Source organism: Podarcis erhardii, assembly GCF_964252035.2.
Source record: "Podarcis erhardii genome assembly, chromosome: 2".
NCBI lineage: Eukaryota > Metazoa > Chordata > Lepidosauria > Squamata > Lacertidae > Podarcis > Podarcis erhardii.
The window spans coordinates 72866957-72886196 of NC_138498.1; the positions used below are offsets into that span (position 1 = coordinate 72866957).

The 19240-nt window shown below is 43.8% G+C and overlaps 1 protein-coding gene across 15 annotated transcripts in view; it reads left to right on the forward strand.

The window, feature by feature from the left end:
• The window catches only part of LOC309335961 (acylamino-acid-releasing enzyme-like), a 71679-nt gene that overhangs the window by 7805 nt on the left and 44634 nt on the right, over window positions 1–19240 (forward strand). For 8 of the 15 annotated variants that reach the window (XR_014153825.1, XR_014153826.1, XM_081851296.1 and 5 more), the window contains exons 7-21: window positions 79–216; window positions 1092–1183; window positions 1804–1844; window positions 2909–3030; window positions 3410–3470; window positions 3767–3861; window positions 5355–5406; window positions 6912–7000; window positions 8530–8665; window positions 9444–9530; window positions 9851–9931; window positions 10892–10980; window positions 11770–11960; window positions 12226–12328; window positions 12848–12954. Coding sequence is in view for 11 of the 15 variants with exons in the window: in XM_081851296.1 (XP_081707422.1) it covers window positions 79–216; window positions 1092–1183; window positions 1804–1844; window positions 2909–3030; window positions 3410–3470; window positions 3767–3861; window positions 5355–5406; window positions 6912–7000; window positions 8530–8665; window positions 9444–9530; window positions 9851–9931; window positions 10892–10980; window positions 11770–11960; window positions 12226–12328; window positions 12848–12954 (1484 nt within the window). In the remaining 4 variants the exon portion in view is untranslated. Of the gene's footprint in view, window positions 1–78; window positions 217–1091; window positions 1184–1803; window positions 1845–2908; window positions 3031–3409; window positions 3471–3766; window positions 3862–5354; window positions 5407–6911; window positions 7001–8529; window positions 8666–9443; window positions 9531–9850; window positions 9932–10891; window positions 10981–11769; window positions 11961–12225; window positions 12329–12847; window positions 12989–13989; window positions 14146–19240 lie in introns of those variants that run through there. The other 7 variants (XR_014153827.1, XM_081851290.1, XM_081851293.1 and 4 more) reach the window with 4 other exon arrangements.

Consider the following 19240-nt stretch of genomic DNA (forward strand, 5'->3'; position numbering starts at 1 on the left):
TAAATTACTGTTGTTGATGATGATTATTATTTGGATCAGGAATCTTCACAAGACCTTCCCCTCTGCTTTTTTTCCTAGGAGGAGCACTTTGTATACCATGACAATTGGGGAGAGGCACTGAGTGATAAAAGCTTCCCTGTCTTGTGCGTGGTGAATGTTGAAACCAGTGAAGTTTCAGTGCTAGACGGCATCCCAGGGCATATCTCACCTGGACAGGTTAGTGCAATGCAGCATGGGAATTTAATGGGACACTCCTCAAGCCACCATGGATTGCAAGCATTTCAGAATAATGAAGCAAGATTTAAATTAATAAAATGGGAGGAGGAAGTCTCTGACCCATTTGTTTTATTTGGTTTGCAGAAGAATCATGAAGCGGACGTACAAGGCGTCCTGGGTCATAGAGGTGGTTCTGAGCTCACAAATTGCATTTCTCTTGATGATTCTTGCACTTTTGCACCCTTAGCTTTTGAATAGTGTTGAACTGAACAAGGGAATCCGACAGTGGATTTCCATATCCTCCTAGAAGGTGCTTTTTCAGAGCCAACTTTCCCTCAGCCCAGAAAGAGGCTTCCACATACAGGCAAAAACAGACAAACCATCTCCCAACCCATCATGTTGCCTGTTGCAGTTGACGATCTGTTTGGTACAGGATGCTGTCACATTCGCTCCCCACTTAAATGCAGAAGTTCACATCCTCTCTGTTTCATGCAAAAAGCACCTTTGCAAAAATAAATTGGTGCTGGAGTACAGAGGTCTATTCATTTGTGCAACATCAGTTCAAGCACTAGAGGCTGGAGCTCAGCAGAAGCCTGCTGGAGAAAATGCTGCTTTCTCAGATCCATCACCTGACCCTTCATCATATCCATACCTCCCATGCTTTCTGCTTCCAAACACTTGTAACAGTAAAGTAGTCTGGTGCCTGCAGAGCCCTGGAGATTGGAACATCTCCCAGTAAACAGCCTTGTTGAATTTCAGCCGCTGCAGCAGCATGCTGCAAATCTTACGGGGAGACAATGGAGACGTAGCTTGGCCCATGGTGCAGCACACCCAGATGTGAATGGCTAATATTTTGGTTTTGCTTCCCTGGCCAGGCCCTGTGGTCCCCAGACGACAAAGGTATACTGTTCGTTGGCTGGTGGCACGAGCCCTTCAGACTGGGTTTGAATGCTTGCTCCAACAGAAGGTAGGCAAGGTCTCAGTCACTCTTAAGTGTGAAACCATGGATTCAGCTCTCCAGTTGGCCTTCCCAGGACCAGCCACTGCCTCAGGGAAAATTATGAGGGCAACATTTTGCTCAGTTTAGAGAAAAAAATAAAACAAAAAGGGGAAAAAACATGTCCTGAACAATAATGAGATCTTAGTCAGTGATCTCGGTGATCATTTCTAAAAAAGTAGAATCGGCAGAAGGTGATATTCTTGGGTTTGGAAGGAGCCCAATGGGTTATTTATTAGTCCAGCTCCACCCCTGTCCTTCCTAAAATAGTATAGACTATATCTAAATGATTCCTGATGGGTGCCAGCCCATATTTTCCTTGGTGAAAACCTCCAAGGAAATGCATTCTCCTTCTCTAAAGTAGCCTGTTCCATGAAAAATATATAAACAAATAACCTTGAAGATTTTCCTAAATCAATGGAAGGTGGAAGGGAAAGCCTCAAGATCCTCAGCTTCACTATATTTTAAGTGCAGTGTGTGAAAATTTAATCCTACAGGGACTAACATTTAATTCATCATGGGGTGGGTGGGTGGGTGAAAAACCCGGTCCTGTTGGAGACGTCTCACCCATTCCCCTCTCCCTGCCATAGGTCAGCCCTTTTTCTCTTCGATCTCTCTGAAAGTAGCTGTGGTAAGTCATCTTGGAGGCAGCTTATCTCTTGTCCCTCCATGCAGCGCCTTTCCTTCCCATATTCCTCCAACAGTGCTGGTGGTGAGGTGTACCTGTAGCTTCTCAGTCACTTGAAGCCCTAGGTGGATTTCCTGACAGTGACAAATGTTTGCACAGTTAGTCAGGGCTAACACATTCAAATATGTCAATGATTCTTTGTTGTAACTTCACAAATGGAAGCATTTCAGCAAAAACATTTCCTGCCTTAGTACTGCAAAGAAAGAACAACAGTGACTGCCAAATTTACAATCTGTGTGTATGTGCAAGCCAAAAGAGCCCAGTCTTCCATGGAATTCGGCAGCCCAGCAGAATCTCAGTTTTGCAGCTTAGTTTGCCTTTTGTAAGGGAGCTTAAAAATATCCAGAGATATGGCCTTCTAATGTTTCAGCAATCAGACATGTGGTTTGCATGGCCGGATTTAGGTTTGATGAGGCCCTAAGCTACTGAAGGTAATGGTGCCCTTTATATGTCCAGCTGTCCTTTGTCAACATCAAATTGTCACTGTTTTTTGTGTTGAATATATGCTATATGGTAATTTATGGACCTAATAGGTCCATACACAACACAAAACACTGTTGCTGTATGTAGGTTTTATTTTATTTGTTCTTTTATCTTATATTTTGGAAATGTACATCCAGATTTTTTTCTTTAAATTTTTTTGGGGGGCCCCAAGAGAGTGGGGCCCTAAGCTATAGCTTGGTTAGCTTATACTGTACATAAATCTGGCACTGCCTTTACAGGTTACTTGTTTCAAACTTACTTTGCTTTCCAAAGATGTCTATAGTTTCTTCAGTTACTATTGCTCCTTTCTTCTATGTTTTATTTTTTTCAAAATGTGAGTAAAGAAGTGTTGTCAGAAGAAACCTCAGAGGTAAATTTACAGGGACTTTTCAGAAAAGGAATTCAGATTGTCCACTGTTAATGTTTTTCTAATTTCATCACCTGGGGACTTCTGGCCAATTGCCTTTATGAGATGGGTCTGTATGTCTGTATGTCCTGATATTGCATTGTATCTGTGGTTGCAGAGTTGCTGTCCTCAGATTCCGAGGCTGTTTCCTCTCCCCGGCTCAGCCCTGACGGAACTCGCCTGCTTTACCTTGAGTGCCCTGTATTTGGGCCTCATCGCCAGTGTCTGAAGCTACAGATGGTAAGTGTGGAGCTTCTGGTAGGTAGTTTCTTGGAAAAGAAGGGACTGTGGGTACAGGCAGGTCATAATAGCAAAGGAACTGTGGAATTTGAAATGAGTATGCAACAACAACAAAAAACATTTAGAGAGTAGAAAAACTGAGTTCAACATGGCCTTATTATAAAAAGTTAAAATGATATAGTTCTTAAATGCAACTAATTCTGATTGCAGAATTAAAACATTGTAGAATTTAGCATTTATTGAAAGATGCTGTAAGGGAGATTAGCTTGGAATCGACTACTGAAAAGATGCAGAGCAACTGTTCTGTGGGATTCAGTGGAGGAGGAGAGTGAAGTTTGCTGCTTTGTATTCATTACCTGATTTTTCCCCTCCTGCTTAGCTCAATTGGCAAACTAAACTCACATCTACAGTGGTGGACATAGTCAGGACTGCCACATCTGGTAAGTCTCAATTTCAGAGACGGAGCATGCAAAATTAGAGTTGCTTTTTTATCGCCTTGCCTCTTTAGTTCATACATGTCCTACCACCCAGCTCCTGCTACCAGATACAAAAAGAATGCTAAGGCTTGCGTTTGTTACCCAAAAATGGAGAGTCCTGCAGTCAGCCATATACCTCCATATACACCGTATTCCACACAGTGTCTTTTTATAATATCTGTTTGATGCTGTTCTCCAACGTTTCTCCAAAGCTCCAGACTTCAGCCATGTTTTACTTTAACCATTTTCTCCCGTTTCAGGGTTTTTTGGGATTTACTCAGGGGCACTGCCTCTGCTTTGTTGGGCTGCTGACAACCATAGAGTCCTGCTTAGCACTCCTCAAAGGAGTAGAAAGGTATGCTGAGACCAGAAGGTAAGACTTCGGGGTGTGAAGATGGTGTACCAACGCAAGTTTGCAAATGCTTTCCACCAGTCCTGAGAATTTGCAGGATGTATAGGAAGATGTTCAGGTTTATGTAGTGTGAATGCAAAACAATTGGCTTCATAGAAAGTGTGTGTGTGTGTGTGTGTGTGTGTGTGTGTGTGTGTTTTCATATATTTGTCTTCCACCAATAACCTCAGAACAGAGCTTTAAGACTCACAACAATCCCTATGATGTTGGTTGGGTTTAAATATTGTTGTGACCTGCTCAGTGAGCTTTGTATTTAAACAGGGATTTGATCTTGGCTTCTCCATGTCCTAATAAAGCACTTTTGCCACTCAGATACACATTTCAGAAATGTAAGAGCCAAGCTTTAATTACAGCTGGGGAATGTGAACCATGTGTACTGAACCTGAAAAGGCTCATGAGGGTGTAAAAAGTATCTGTTGGAAATCAGAGATGAAGAAACTGTGATTGAGAAGCTGGCATACAGGAGGCCTCAAGGCAGCAGTGGCTTTACTTCCCTCACTGCCTTAGACAGACAGGAACATGGAATCAAACTTGGAACTAATTTGCCAGTTCCTGAGTGTCCTCCCCAGTTCCTTCCCTGCCTTACCTAGGAACTGAGCCTTTCTCTAGTCTTGGATTACTTCAGAGGCAGCAAAAGTTGTGTCCTCCAGATGCTGCTGGACTTCCATCATCCCTGAATACAGTCATACCTTGGTTCTCAAACGGCTTAGTTGATGAACAAATCGGCTCCCAGACGCCGAAAACCCAGAAGTACGTGTTCTGGTTTTTGAACATTCAGAAGCTGAACATCCGATGCAAATTCCACTTGAGTGCAGGAAGCTCCTGCAGCCAATCGGAAGCTACGCTTTGGTTTTCAAACGGTTTCAGGAGTCAAATGGACTTCCGGAATGGAATGAGTTCAAGAACCAAGTTTCCACTGTATTGGCCATGCTAGCTGGGGCTGATGGAAGTTGGAGTTAACACTATTTGGAGTGTTACATTTCTTCAAGTGGCTACAGCACATCCCCCTCCCCCCCCCCCCGGATTACACAATAGATTTTGGACATACTGTGGTTCCAATCTGTGTCGTTCCTGCCTCAGAAGAATGTTCTCTGCCTTTCTTGTTCTCTGTGCTTTGACTCTCCATCAGGATACAGAACTGGGGATACAGAACTGGCTTTAGGACCTTGCTAGTTAGTGCAAAGTTTGATCACATATCCCTGACTTTGGTGACTGGGTTAACACATTGTTATTTGAAGGGTTCTTTCACACCCACTGACAGGAACCTTCGTGACCAGTGTTCCAAAAATGGGGAACACTGCATCTTCTCTGAGATGATGTATGTGGGGGGGAGGAAAGAGGAAAAGCTTTTTTCTATTATTAAGTTTCCATGGGCTCTTGTAACAGAGCAGCCGCTTTCCTAGCCCTCACTTTCCTTCCTTTATTATTTCTTGCAGGAGCTGCTGGTTGTGGATACCGAGCTGGGGAGTGTGAAGGCTGTTACAGAAGGTACAATCAAATCTTAGCTTGCAAACTCCTGTGGCCGTATTGTGTTTGCTGAGATCTGTCCCAAAGACCAGGCACGTTAATTGAGAAGTCTCCCATATCCTGTATTTCTGCCCATTTCTGAGATCTCAGGGAAAAGGAAGGGGCTAGAAGGCTACAGCCAAACTCTTCCACTTCCTGTATGCTGGCTTACATTCTCAACAAGAGGCAGCCACTACTAATCCATGCCAGATCTAGTTCCCTTTCTTTATAAGGGGTCTTTTTTTGAGGCAAATGAAGCTAGAATATTGGTGCTAGACTACTACTTCTGTTCATTGTGCACATGTTTTTTATATGTGTATAGAACTGGCCTCAGCTACATTTCGCATCATTCCTTGCTGGGGCCAAAAAGCCTCCTGAGTGTTGCTTGCTTGCTTGTTCTCCTATGAAGCAGCCAGCATTCTGTTACATCTGTAGTTGTAACCCATTAATCGTGTGGCACCTTGATGTTTTCCATTGAGATTATGATCCCAATGTGGGGTCCCACTGAGATTGGATACGAATGTGCCCCTGAGATACATCAGTAAAAAGCTCTGGCAGATCCTTCTATGCTGTTCAGGATGAGAAGGAATTCTGTGATCCTATGAGTAGGCTTCTTTGCTTTATGCTTCAGCTCCCAGGGGACTCTTTCAGAGAGTTGGGTCTTTCATCACTTGCTCCATTCAGAACATGGTTCCTGTTAGATGTTAGTAGCTGCTCCTTGCTCCCCAGTATTACTTGGGTATGCAACTGCTCATCTAATTTCATCAATAAAACCAGTTCTCCTCTTTCCCCATTCCCTATGTGAACATTTGCATTTTAATATCTTAATTTCATTTCATTTTTGAGGATTATGCCCACCCCCTCTCCAGGGAAAGAGCACCCTCCTCCTTTTCTTCTTCTTCTTCCTCTTCTTCTTCTTCTTCTTCTTCTTCTTCTTCTTCTTCTTCTGTGATCACTCATAGCCGAGTAAGATTGTCTTCAATGAACGCCGTATTAACAGTGAGTCCATAAGTGATTGTGAAGCCCAATTTTGGATCCGCCCGTCCTACCACAGGAGTTGATCATGGTGAGAGTTTGACAAACATGCCTTCCTCTTAGCATGTTTCTTCATTTCATCCTGAGTTCAAGTGTCTTCAAAGCCCATGACACCTTTGGTAAAGGCTGTTCTTCAATTGGAGCTCTCACAGGCCAGTGTTTACCAGTTGTCGGTGTTTATACTACAGTTTTTTAGATTTGCCTACCTACCTACCTACCAGTTGTCGGTGTTTATACTACAGTTTTTTAGATTTGCCTACCTACCTACCTACCTGCTCTATTCTCTTTCCCCCTTTAAATAAGCAAAGAGCAATGTAGCAGGGAGACATTTTCTTTCAAAGCCAGGTGCTTTCTTTCCTCCCCTCTTTCCCCTCCTTCCTGTCATAGCTGACCTGTTGAGTCACTGACAGCCCCGATAACTCCTAAGCAATATTCTCTGTAACCCGTCCCAGGCACTCCAGAAGGTAGCTGGACCCTGCTGGGAATTCAGCAGGACCTCCTGGTGGTGAGCTGCTCATCTCCCAATTGCCCTCCAAGCCTGGTAAGAAACTTACCTTGCAGGTCAAGGTGTGGGTTGCTTCACCCTCCAATCCCCTCGCCATTATTCCTAGGGGAACCTGATAAAATTGGCAGGTGCCGGAGTGAGCTTTCATACTATGCTCTTTTTCATAATGCTTGTATGTGAATTTTTAGCAAGGCTGTAGCCAAAAAACCCAATGTGAATGTTTCTTTAGTGTGACTATTTAGCTTTGTTCAAACCACAGATATGCCTCTGTAGCCCTCCAGATGTTGTTGGACTCCAACTCCCATCAGCCCCAGTCAGCATGGCCAGTTATCAGGGATGCTGGGATTTGCACTCCAACAACATATGGAGGGTCATAGATTTCCCATTCCTGATTTTCACACTGGCCTAGTTCACACTGAGCCATGGTTTGTTTGTTTGCTAGCAGCAAATCACAATGTGAAACCAAGGTTTATTTCTGGCTTATGAGTAATGGTTTGTTTTATCTGTGGTTGGTGCTATGTCCAAATTAGGCAGCCTTACTTAACCATGGTTTATTTGGCCACTTCACCCATATGCTCAACAGGCTACAGAGGAATTGAGGAGAGAATAGCCGGAAAACAAACCAAGCTTTAAAAAGCTGTGGATTGTTTGCTCGTATGTGAGATGATATGTGGTTTGTTGAACAAATTGTGGCCAATACAAATTATGGTTTAGCATTACATTTTAATGTGGTCACTGTATATAGCAACACAGATACAGTAAGCAATGTCATCTTGGGAATACCTTCAGAAAGAAAGAGAGCCAGTGTGGTGTAGTGGTTAAGAGCGATAGTCTCGTAATCTGGGGAACCGGGTTCGTGTCTCTGCTCCTCCACATGCAGCTGCTGGGTGACCTTGGGCCAGTCACACTTCTTTGAAGTCTCTCAGCCCCACTCACCTCACAGAGTGTTTGTTGTGGGGGAGGAAGGGAAAGGAGAATGTTAGCCGCTTTGAGACTCCTTAAAGGGAGTGAAAGGCGGGATATCAAATCCATACTCTTCTTCTTCTTCAGCCCAAGCCCTGGAGCCCATCAGCCTTGTGCTTGGAATAAAAGCTCATTCATGATTTGTGCTAATTATAGTTAAGACACCATAGGCAAACCATGGTTTTGAGCTGCTTGTTTGCTTTAGTTTTCCTTTTGCTCAGCACTCATTTCTCCCTGAAACAATTGGCTCCAGAGGTAGAGCAACATCTATAATTGAAGTTTATGAATTCTGGCAAACTATGGTTTGATATCTTGGTTTGGCAGCTTATCACAAACACTTACTTTTGAAATAATATAAGTTCAGCCATAAAACAAGCCATGATTTGCACTTACAAACCATGGTTTGGCATGTCAGTTCGAATATATCCTTAGTGAAACAAACAGTTGTGTAAATTCCCTTGTGGATTGCAACAAATGCAGACTCCATCAAAGATAGATATTTGAGGACAAAGCTAGTGCTATATAGGCTACTTGCAACGCTAAGTGCAGCACACTGTTTGGTCCTTCAGGTTAGGTAACAAACTATTATACCTGCTTCGCAGAAGGTAGGAGTGCTTCCCCCTGCAGGATGTGAGCTGGAACTGCAGTGGACGAGTGTGGAGGAAGCCTCTGAACTGCCAGATATGGAATGGAAGATTCTCACAGTACATCCTCCCATGACTGAAGACAACCAGTACAGTAAGGATGCAGGAACAGGGAGCCTCGGGCCAGGCACTTGACTCACTCTCTCACACGCACTGTTGGTTGTGCTTTACTCTGTACTATGCAGTAAGTTTGTCTTAAGTGGGACTAGGTTTGACTGTCTGGCATAAGTACAGTTTGTAGGGAGACAGCCTGGCTTATGGGAATGGTCAGGGCTCCTGCATAGGTGAGGTGCATTCTTCATTAATTCATTTTGTGTGTTGTTGTTTTTTAAAAATCTAACTAAAGAGTAATCTGAGCTTGGTGTAGAAATTGGGGATAGATTCATCACCTTGCCCTGAGTGCTGGGACAGCCCAAACAGAGTTAAATAGGATGAATGGAATGAAAGAGTTCAGCATTGGGTAGCCTGGATTCTTCATCCATAGTGTCACTGTAATGTTTGAGCTGCAGAGGAAAATTGGGAAGGACTTTGCACTGATAGTCCTTCGTAACATAAATTAAAGTCTTAAGGCAGGCATCCCCAAACTTGGCCCTCCAGATGTTTTGGGACTACAGTTCCCATCATCCCTGACCACTGGTCCTGCTAGCTAGGGATGATAGGAGTTGTTGTTCCAAAACATCTGGAGGGCCGAGTTTGGGGGTGCCTGTCTTAAGGCCTTCTTTTGCATTTGGGGCCCTGAGCAGGAGGAGGTGCTAGGTGGAGGAGGAGGGGTGCCTGTAAAGCTCTGGGGTTACAGGTTGACTCCCCCAGGGTAGTGAAGTTTGAAAAATGGCACTCAGCAGCAAATAGCTAACGTGTGGCCTTTTTTGCAGCTGGCCAGGCATTTGAAGCCCTGTTGCTGACTCCTCGGGGGAACAAACGAGGAGAAAAGACATTTCCCCTTATTGTTTCTCCACATGGTAAGTCACCACAGCTCTTTTCTGCTGCCTGCCCTGACAGCTGGCCCCATCCTTCTTTGCTTCCTTCTTGTCGTTCTGTTAGGACCCTATCCAAGGTGATCATTTTACATTTTTCCCTATGAGAGCAGAAATCTTAAGACTGAATTCTGGAATGTAAAGAGGGCATTTCCAACCTGTTGCCTATTTTCTTATTTCCTGAACACAAACTTCTCAGCTGCTGATTGTGAAGGGGGTATATGACAGATCGGTGGTGCCTTGACTTCTCTGAACTCTTTCGCCAAATTGGGAGATGTCCTTTAAAGCTGACATTCTGTTTCCAGGTGGCCCGCATGCTGTCTTTGATGCTTGTTGGCGTCCTAAAATGGCAAGTCTCTGCCAGTTGGGTTTTGCTGTGCTCATGGGTGAGTGCCAGAAGACCCCTGTCTCCCAAACCCACATACACTCCTTGCTGCTGATCCTGAGGGCTTGGCAAGAGTGTCAGCACATGCATTTTACTGTGTGTCTAACAATCCAGTGTACAGTTGTGTATTGGATGGGAGAAGGATGCCTTGCTGAAAAAGAATAGCCATTTGACTTCTTGAAGGATGTCCTCAGATTTCCAGTTTCCTCTCAGCCCTCCCACCTGCCCCCCTTGAGAAAAAAATGCCATGAACAAGCCAGGAAGTTATTTCCAGTTCTGCAGAGCTGAGTTAGACTAGCCTTTTTCTGATTTATTCTTACTCCTTGAGAAATGACTTTGCTTGAGAAATACCTCACAGGTTTAGTATGCATTGTGACAAAAAGAGGGTGAGATTGTCTTGGTGTGTCCTAGCAGAAGTTGGGAAACAGAACAAGAAATTCCCTGTCAAATGGCCCTGAAGGGGTTTTATGTGTGTGAGAAGACAGTGGAGCCTCATTTGACCTAAAGCTAAGGGTATGCAGAGGCAGAATTTTCTGTACTCTGCAACCCAGGCAGTGGCTTGCAATTCAGTTTCTAGGCAGCACTTAAGCCAGTTTCCTGGTTCAAATATTATGGCGAACTGGGATTTACCTGGAAACCAGGAAATTCGCTCTCAAGCCAGACATGTGCCAAGAGTAGAGAAGCACTTGAGGTGAGTGCTTGTTTCCATTCCAACAAATCAGTTTATTGTAATGGCAACATTATGTCTAAACTGGACCAACAATATCCAGTAATTGTGCCATAGGAAATTGAAAGCGGGATATTGTCTTGCATGTGGTTTGTAACACTTCATATTCAAACATAAGTGTTCCCTGCGCTGCATGTTCCCTGTGCCAAGCACACCTCAGGGGAGCAGGAAAGCCCTGAATGTCCCTTGAGGACATAACAACTCACACTTTGCTTTGCCTTTTTTTCTGGGCAGTGAATTACAGGGGTTCCCTGGGCTTTGGGCAAGCCAGCATCGAGTCTCTAATCTCCCATGTGGGAGTGCAAGATGTGGAGGACACACAGGTCAGCCCCTTTCCTTTCTTTCTCCATTCCCTAGGGTAAGGCCAAGCTTTGACGATAAAAGAACAAAGGATGATAATGGCACTGAGTATCAGTTTGCACTGCTTATAATAGCAGGCAACCCATTTCCCCTTTAGCAGCTGGTGGGGCTGCATGGGTGGGGCTCTGTCGCTGTCCTGGCTTCCCAACACGATGGGCTGCTGCAGCTTACTGAAGGCTGAGGGGTAAGGAGTTCAGCGCATAGTGGCAGAGTCATTGAATGGGCTCACAGTGCACCATGCTACAGGGTGGGAAGGAGAGGTAATCACAAAGCCCACCTAAAATTATCTATAGGCTCTGCACACATGAAGACTGTTCCTTCTGTTCAACTCCTTTCTCCCTTTCATCTCAGCAGCTTGTGAGAAGTCATGGCAAAGCCATACCTGCCAGCTTGACTGATGGCATAGATCTTCTTGGTCAAGTGTGAGATATGTTTTTGAACAGCAGAACCCCTAGACCTTGAGCCCCAGGGCGCTAATGGGACAGCTCTATACAGAGACATCTGTCCACATATCTCTGCCAGCATCCCTCAAGAAGACATACTCTGCCTTGTGCAATCAGTTGATGTTCACTGAGCTTTGGGGGATGAAGTCAGGTGGGGCCGGGGAATCACATGTGAGAGTGGATATGATAGGCTACAGGCTCAGGATTGAGGGCTGCCTTCCCCACCCCTGTTGGTTGAGCCTTTTTGGAAAGAGGTTTGCACCAGTCCCTGCAAACATACCTGACTTTGACTTATTTCGGCTCTGGCAGCTGGCAGTGAAATTGGCATTACGGACGGAACCTCTGGACCCAGACAGAATTGCTTTGCTGGGAGGGTCTCATGGTGGCTTTGTCTGCTGCCATTTGATTGCCCGATACCCAGAAATGTACAAAGCTTGTGTAGTCAGAAGCCCTGTCATCAACATGGCCACTCTACTGGGGACCTCTGACATCCCTGACTGGTAAGGAACTTCTTCATTTTTTTCTGCCTTGCCCAAGCCATTTTCATTCACCCATCTCTCTGCCATGTCCCCTTCCTGTGTCAGTTTGAGCCAATCTCCCTAATCCTCACTATTCAGGTTGCATTCACCCTCTCTTCTTCTCTGACCCCATTGCCCCACTCAACAAGGCCACTTCTACAGCTATCTGAAAATAGTTTTTTGTTTGGCTCTTTGGTAGAGCTGAGGATTGAGGGCATGATGCTAATGGACTGCATCGTTTCCATAGGAGGTATGCAGTGCTAGGTCTGCCATACTGCTTTGAGAGGATTCCTACTGAGGAAGACCTGACTGCCATGCTGCTCTGCTCCCCTATAATTCATGCTGCAAAGGTAAGAGACAGTTAGTAGAACTGTTCATTGGATGTAGCATGTGTCCCTCTAGGAGGTGCCGTTTTTTGTTGGGTTGTCCCCCAGCCCACCCTTTGTGCCATATGTAGGGCTCTGTGTATTGCCCCAGTTTGGCACCAAAACTGTACTGCTGCTTAATTTGCATTTGCAGTATGGAATTCAGCACCCTAAGAACCCTTATGGCTGAAGACAGACTTGACTGTACATGAAAAATGCTTCCTGATATTTGAGCAGCCAGAAGAAAAGCTAAATAGGATTTCTGGAGTGTGTGTGCATAATCTCATTGTCCTTAATGGCAACAGGGATGCCCTTGACTATATCTATAAATAGCAGAAGCCAAATAGGCATCTAGGTTCCACTGGCTTCATTTGCATGGTCTATATAGTTTTCTTGGCACAGCATTTTTATTTTTTACTTTAGTGAAAAGGCAGATTTTGGTACTTGGCTCCAGGCAAGAAGCAGGGCCTTGTTTTTGTTAGTCACGCACTCCTTCTCCTACAGGTGCACACACCATTACTGATGTATGTGGGTGCCAAGGACCGGCGAGTGTCTCCGTACCAAGCTCTGGAATATTACCGTGTGCTGCGAGCCAGAGGTATCCCTGTGCAGTGAGTTCTCATCCTTTGCCTTCCACATATTTGGGTTAGCAATCTTCACACTTTTGCTTGAATGGAATCCCATGCCCGGTAGCTGAGCTATTCTCTCTTCCAGAATGTATTGAAACAATCAGTGTTTGTAGAACACAAGTCTCTCGCAAAACTAATCCAAATCTGAGAGCATGCATACTTTGAGGAGTGTGTGTGTTCCTTGTGCAATCCTTCTGTTCCCAAAACATGCCAGGACCCTTCTTCCAAGCTTTTCACATTGCATATGCATAACTGCTCTGGTTTCTCCTCAGTGTTGTTCCTTATGTTTGGCCAAGGCCTTCTCTTAAATATGGAGAGTGAACACACCAGGGAATTAAGGTTTCTCTATATTTGACTACAGTACGCTTGGAATCACTGGCTTGGTGGCTGTTGGTGGAATAACACCCTCAGTCACTTCCACTTGATGTTCATGAAGCTTCTGAGCCCTTCCTCGGTTTGCTGCCCCATTCATCTTGAGGTGGTGAGAGTGATTACCTTCACACCCTTCTGGAAAAGTGCATGGAATTGAATGGGGAAGCTAGAAGAGTAATGCTTCTCACTTCCTCCTGTATATGCTTAGACTCAGGTCAGTACCTGAGTGGCTGAATGGTAAGCAGAATAACTAAGAGGAGAGGAAAGAAAGCAATTTGGGAGTCTAGGAGGAGGACAGTGGAGCAACTGGTAGCAGGTGGAGGGAGGAGGCAGAGAGGTGAAAATTGGGTGCTGCAGGAGTCAGTAGAGAAAGAGAATTAAGTGCCAGAGAGCAAAGGCACACACATGTATTTTCAAGTTGGATACAGTAAAATTGACCCTCTTGAAATGACATAATTTATAATTTATGACATAATTAAGCATCACCAGCATCATTGTGTATGTCTGCATTGATTGAACCATGAAAATGACAGCTCTGGAACTTTCCAGTCCTGCCATGGCACAAAACCATGGATCCAAGGCACAGATCATCCTGGGAATTCTAGAGGATCAGCTTTAATTCTACTGGATCTGATTTTTACCCAGACCCCATAGGAAAGCGAAGTCTCTCTCTGTGTGTGTCCGTGCATCTGTTGTGAGGGGAAATGATTTGAGAAGGTGACAAGTAGAAAAGAACAACTGGAGGGGGTGGTGCTGATGGCATTCTCTCATAATTCCAAATGTTCCCAGAGGACCAAAAAGGTTGGTGACTCCTGAGCTATGCCATCCTTGCCTCCTTTTGCCCATTGTGTCCTGCCTAAATGAGGTTTCTTATCAGGAGAAGCAGCAAGCTAACCAGTAGGTGGTGCTGGTGCTTCAGTATCTACCCTTTCAGTCAAAGGAGAGAAATTCCCTTTATGCAAAGTGTACTAGGTACACTATATTATTGCTGCTTTGATCAGTTTTCACTCAGTTAAGCAACTGTCCACACTTTGGATACTCCTTAAGATCATTTTTTGCATGTCTGTGTGGCATAGTTTCTTTTAAAATTGTAGTATCAGGAAAATGATGCAATATGTAACAGATCTAAAGTTGAACAACTCTGTATCTGGAAAGACTAGCTTCAGCATCTAACTTGCATTACAAAAGAGGCTAAATGGACAGGTACAAGATAATCTGTTAGTGCTAGAAGCACATTATGGAGGACTTCAGCAATAAATATCTGTGGCTGGGTTGCAAGGCATCAATACCAAAGGGGGAAGTAAGGATTGAACTGAGAGTAGATATGGAAGGATAAAAGAAAACATTTCAGAGTTACTTTTCTATATGGTAGCTGTATGGACATTTTGGTCATAAATAACAGTATAAGGCAGGGGTGGGACTTGGATGAAACTACATTTTATAATCTGTTCTGTTTTTGCTAACCTGTAAAAAAGGCCATGTACAGCTAAAGGAATTGATTTCATATAGTGGTTTTGCCAGCCCAATGCCCACAGGAACCATGGTGCCTGCAAAGACTGTAACTGGTGCTTACAAGCAAGGTCCCCAGACTCTGAGCTGCTTCTTTTTTAAAAAATGAATGTCTCTAACCCTCCTAGAAAGAAGTTATGGAGCCAGTGTGGTGTAGTGGTTAAGAGCGGTAGTCTCGTAATCTGGGGAACCGGGTTCGCGTCTCCGCTCCTCCACCTGCAGCTGCTGGGTGACCTTGGGCTAGTCACACTTCTTGAAGTCTCTCAGCCCCACTCACCTCACAGAGTGTTTGTTGTGGGGGAGGAAGAGAAAGGAGAATGTTAGCCGCTTTGAGACTCCTTCGGGTACTGATAAAGCGGGATATCAAATCCTCCTCCTCCTCCTCCTTCTTCTACTTCTTCTTCTTCAACTGGGGAGGTACCCTTCTAAATGATTTCTGTAAAATGAGTGAGGCTGGCTTCTCCTGCCTGTCATTGTTTCTAATTATTGAAGTTAGAGCTGTGATTGATAAGTGAGTTGTTTGAGCACCAGGCAGCAGGAATTGCTGGGGTTCTAAAGAGCTGCTGTGTCCCTCACCCTTTTAGTGTACCTTTCCTGCTCTGTTTTTCTGGAGTCCTTGGAGTGCCTGGAATCTCCACTATTTGCCCTACTCTTTTTCCCTATCAACCAGGATGCATTTTTCCTGTGTTGATTTTGTCTAAGATCAGGTTATTTTCTGCAAATATTACTACACAGCAGGCGAAGCTTGGTGTTAAAGAATCCCCTCCTCAAATAGCGAATGCAAAACATTGCAATGAACCTTAAGACATTTCTGTAGGTGCGGGAACTGTTGTCCAGGCACTCGTTTAGAATTAATTGTATAGTTAGCTTAAAGTATAATGGTGTACATGTCTTATTCAGAAGTATTTCTCCTTGTGTTTAATGGGGCTAACTCCCAGGTAAGTAGGTGCAGGATGGCAGCCTAGGCTTTGGTTTAGGATTGGCATGGAATAAAACAGGGTTCTTGATCTGTAACTCCACACTGACTTCCCGTGATAAATTTGAGGTCTTCTGGTAGACAGGGGAGCAGCAATGGCTGTACACACTAATTTGTGTTACATTTGTGGCAGCCATTTTGTGACAGGCACCCTCAGCACTCTCAAAATTCAAAATGTGCTCAACTGGTCCAAAGAGGTTGGCAACCCCTGTCTTATATGCTAATTTACTACAAAATCATGGTATGCAAAATATTGGGGAAAGGCTCAGATACCAAACATGACTGAGTGGGAATTGACAATTTATTAATAGGAAGTAATGGGGAAGCTTACAAGTTATATAAGGGGTAATGAAGGGAAGGAAATGATTAAGAGACTTGTTCAGAACTGGGAAAAGATGTATGTTTTTTATTGGTATAATAAGGCACATACTTCAGGAACTTTACATTTTTTTACTTGACATGCTGTAACAAGAAACAGGTAGTGAAGGGCAAAATCAAAGTATGGATGTACTATATAGCGTGGAAGTGTTGCATAGCCTAGTTATGTTATTAAACTTGAAATGCATATGTATTGCATTCCTAAGTAAATTCCAAATGGCGGCTGCAGTACACAGCGGAAACCATAGTTCGTTTTTGGTTGCACTATTATGCCTACAAAGTAGGTTGCAAACTTTCAAATCTTGTATGTTCTTTCTCAGACATAGCTGTTTAAAGGAAATCTTTTTTTAAACACTGTGTTCCGTTTTATAGCAGAAGAGCCGAAGGGAAACAGAAGGGCGATGGAAAGGGTGGCACAAAGACCACCCCTGTTAGTACAATCAGTTTCCTATATCCACAGGCATCAGAATATAGTACAGTGGTACCTCGGGTTACATACGCTTCAGGGTACAGATGCTTCAGGTTACAGACTCCTCTAACCCAGCAATAGTACCTCAGGTTAAGAACTTTGCTTCAGGATGAGAACAGAAATTGTGTGGCGGCAGCGGGAGGCCCCATTAGCTAAAGTGGTGCTTCAGGTTAAGAACAGTTTCAGGTGGACCTCCAGAACGAATTAAGTTCTTAACCCGAGGTACCACTGTACATGGTCCACAGATAATATAACTGGTGTCCCAGAATATCTATTAACATCTCATCCTGCAGAGCAATATGGTTCGTTCTTACAAAGCCAAGTAGGTTGTGGAACACCCATGATTTAGCAGACCTATTTTCCCATGCCTAGGCTAGGCTGTAGGATCACCTGGAGTAGCCAGAAGATGAAGTGATATCTGAGCTTTGCCCCAAAGGGGCAGTTCAAACATCATTAGAATTGCTAACAGAAAGCCGCACAAATGCCTTGTGCTTCCACTTTTTCAAGTTTTCCGAACATCTCAATATAACAAACCTTTGGCTACCACAGCCTATGACTTACGTCAACCGCGACTAATGGTTTTCTAACTTTCTTTCTGATTTTGCATGTTATTTTAATAGTTATTGCTATAAAATCCAAATCCTAAATAAACTCCTTCTTAGTCCTTTTTTGCAATAATTCATATAATTCTCCTTACAAAACTTTTTGCAACCCTACAAGCGATGTCAATTGATTGCAATTGTCTTCCAAATATATCATAAATTTCTTCCAATCTTTCAGGAAAGTCTGGTCTTGCTCGTTCTGAATTTTCCCAGTTAATTTCACCAACTTGGCATAGTCCATCAGTTTTATATGCCACTCCTCTTTTGTTGGTAGTTCTTGCTTTCATCGCTGGACTAATAGTATTCTTGCTTCAGTTGTTGCATATAAAAACAATTTTTTATCATGCTTGTAAATCTCTGTACGTCATTTTCATTATATTTTCCTTTAAAGCACTGCTGGCAGTGAAATTTATTCCCTCTTTCCATAATTTCCCCCAATCTTCTAATTGTATATTATGACCAATATCTTTAGCCCAGTGTATCATAACTGATTTAACATCTTCATCTTTCAAATGCCACTCCAGTAATAATTTATACATTTTGGATAATACTTTAACTTGTTATTTATCATCTTTAAACATTTTGTTAATTTGCTGATAATGCAACCAATTATTCACAAAACCTTCAACTTCCTCATAAGGTTTTAATTTCCATTGGTTATCCATCTCCACTATTGGTTCATAGGTGGCCCAATTTTTATTCATATTTATTTTTTTCACACTCATTGTCTCAAAATGCATCTATACTCTTAAAGGTAAAGGTAAAGGGACCCCTGACCATTAGGTCCAGTCGTGGACGGGACCCCAGTCTGGGGTTGTGGCGTTCATCTCGCTTTACTGGCCGAGGGAGCTGGCATACAGCTTCTGGGTCATGTGGCCAGCAAGACTAAGACGCTTCTGGTAAACCAGAGCAGCACATGGAAACGCTGTTTACCTTCCCACCAGAGCAGTACCTATTTATCTACTTGCACTTTGACGTGCTTTTGAATTGCTAGGTTGGCAGGAGCAGGGACTGAGCAATGGGAGCTCACCCCATTGCGGGGATTCAAACCGCCGACCTTCTCATCGGCAAGTCCTAGGCTCTGTGGTTTAGACCACAGCGCCACCTGCGTACTCTTAAGAGGACTCAATTCCATGAAAGGTCCTGAATGTAGAGCCTGAGCGGAACCAAACTTAATCTCTCTCTCTCTCTCTCTCTCTCTCTCTCTCTCTCTCACACACACACACACACACACTCTCCAAAAGCAAAAAGTTAGTACTATCTAAAAGGTCCAATCCCTGCTCAACCATACTGATTGTTCAGAATTGTGGACAACAGCAAAGGCTATCCCCAAGTATACAACCTGCTTACATATATGTTGACAGGATTTTGTAAAGTTGAATATGATGTAGTGCCACATGTAGGAGTATGCCACTATTGCTGAAATGTGATTGGAGCATGATAGAACAGAAGTGTAGGCAGAGAACGGGGGGCATTATATGGAGGAGCAACTGCTAGCAGCAGAAGGCAGATAAAAAGTTAAGGACTGTGGCGATCACACAGGGTCCCCGGACGTTTAACGGTCTATTGATCCCTGTGCCACCACTGCGCTCTCTTCCCCGCTGCCACCAACCCGTTACCCTCAGGTAAAACACTGAGTCCAGACAGTTGTTAAAAGTGAACCAAATAAACAAGTTTATTTTATAAACATTAACAAGTTTATGGTTTCTCAGATAATATTCCTTTCAGTATCTTAACTTTAGTTATCTTTACCGATCTATACCTTCCTAATACCTTCTGACTGGTTATCTCAACTGTTTGGCTGACTCCTCTTAACAAATTCTCTCACTCTCTCACATCAGACTAGCCTAACCCACAGACTTATCCTCTCTGTCTCTTCTAACTCCAGACTATCTTCTCAACCACCCTAACTCTAACTAACTCACTTCCCTTGGGTTCCCATTGGTTAGTCATTTTACAATT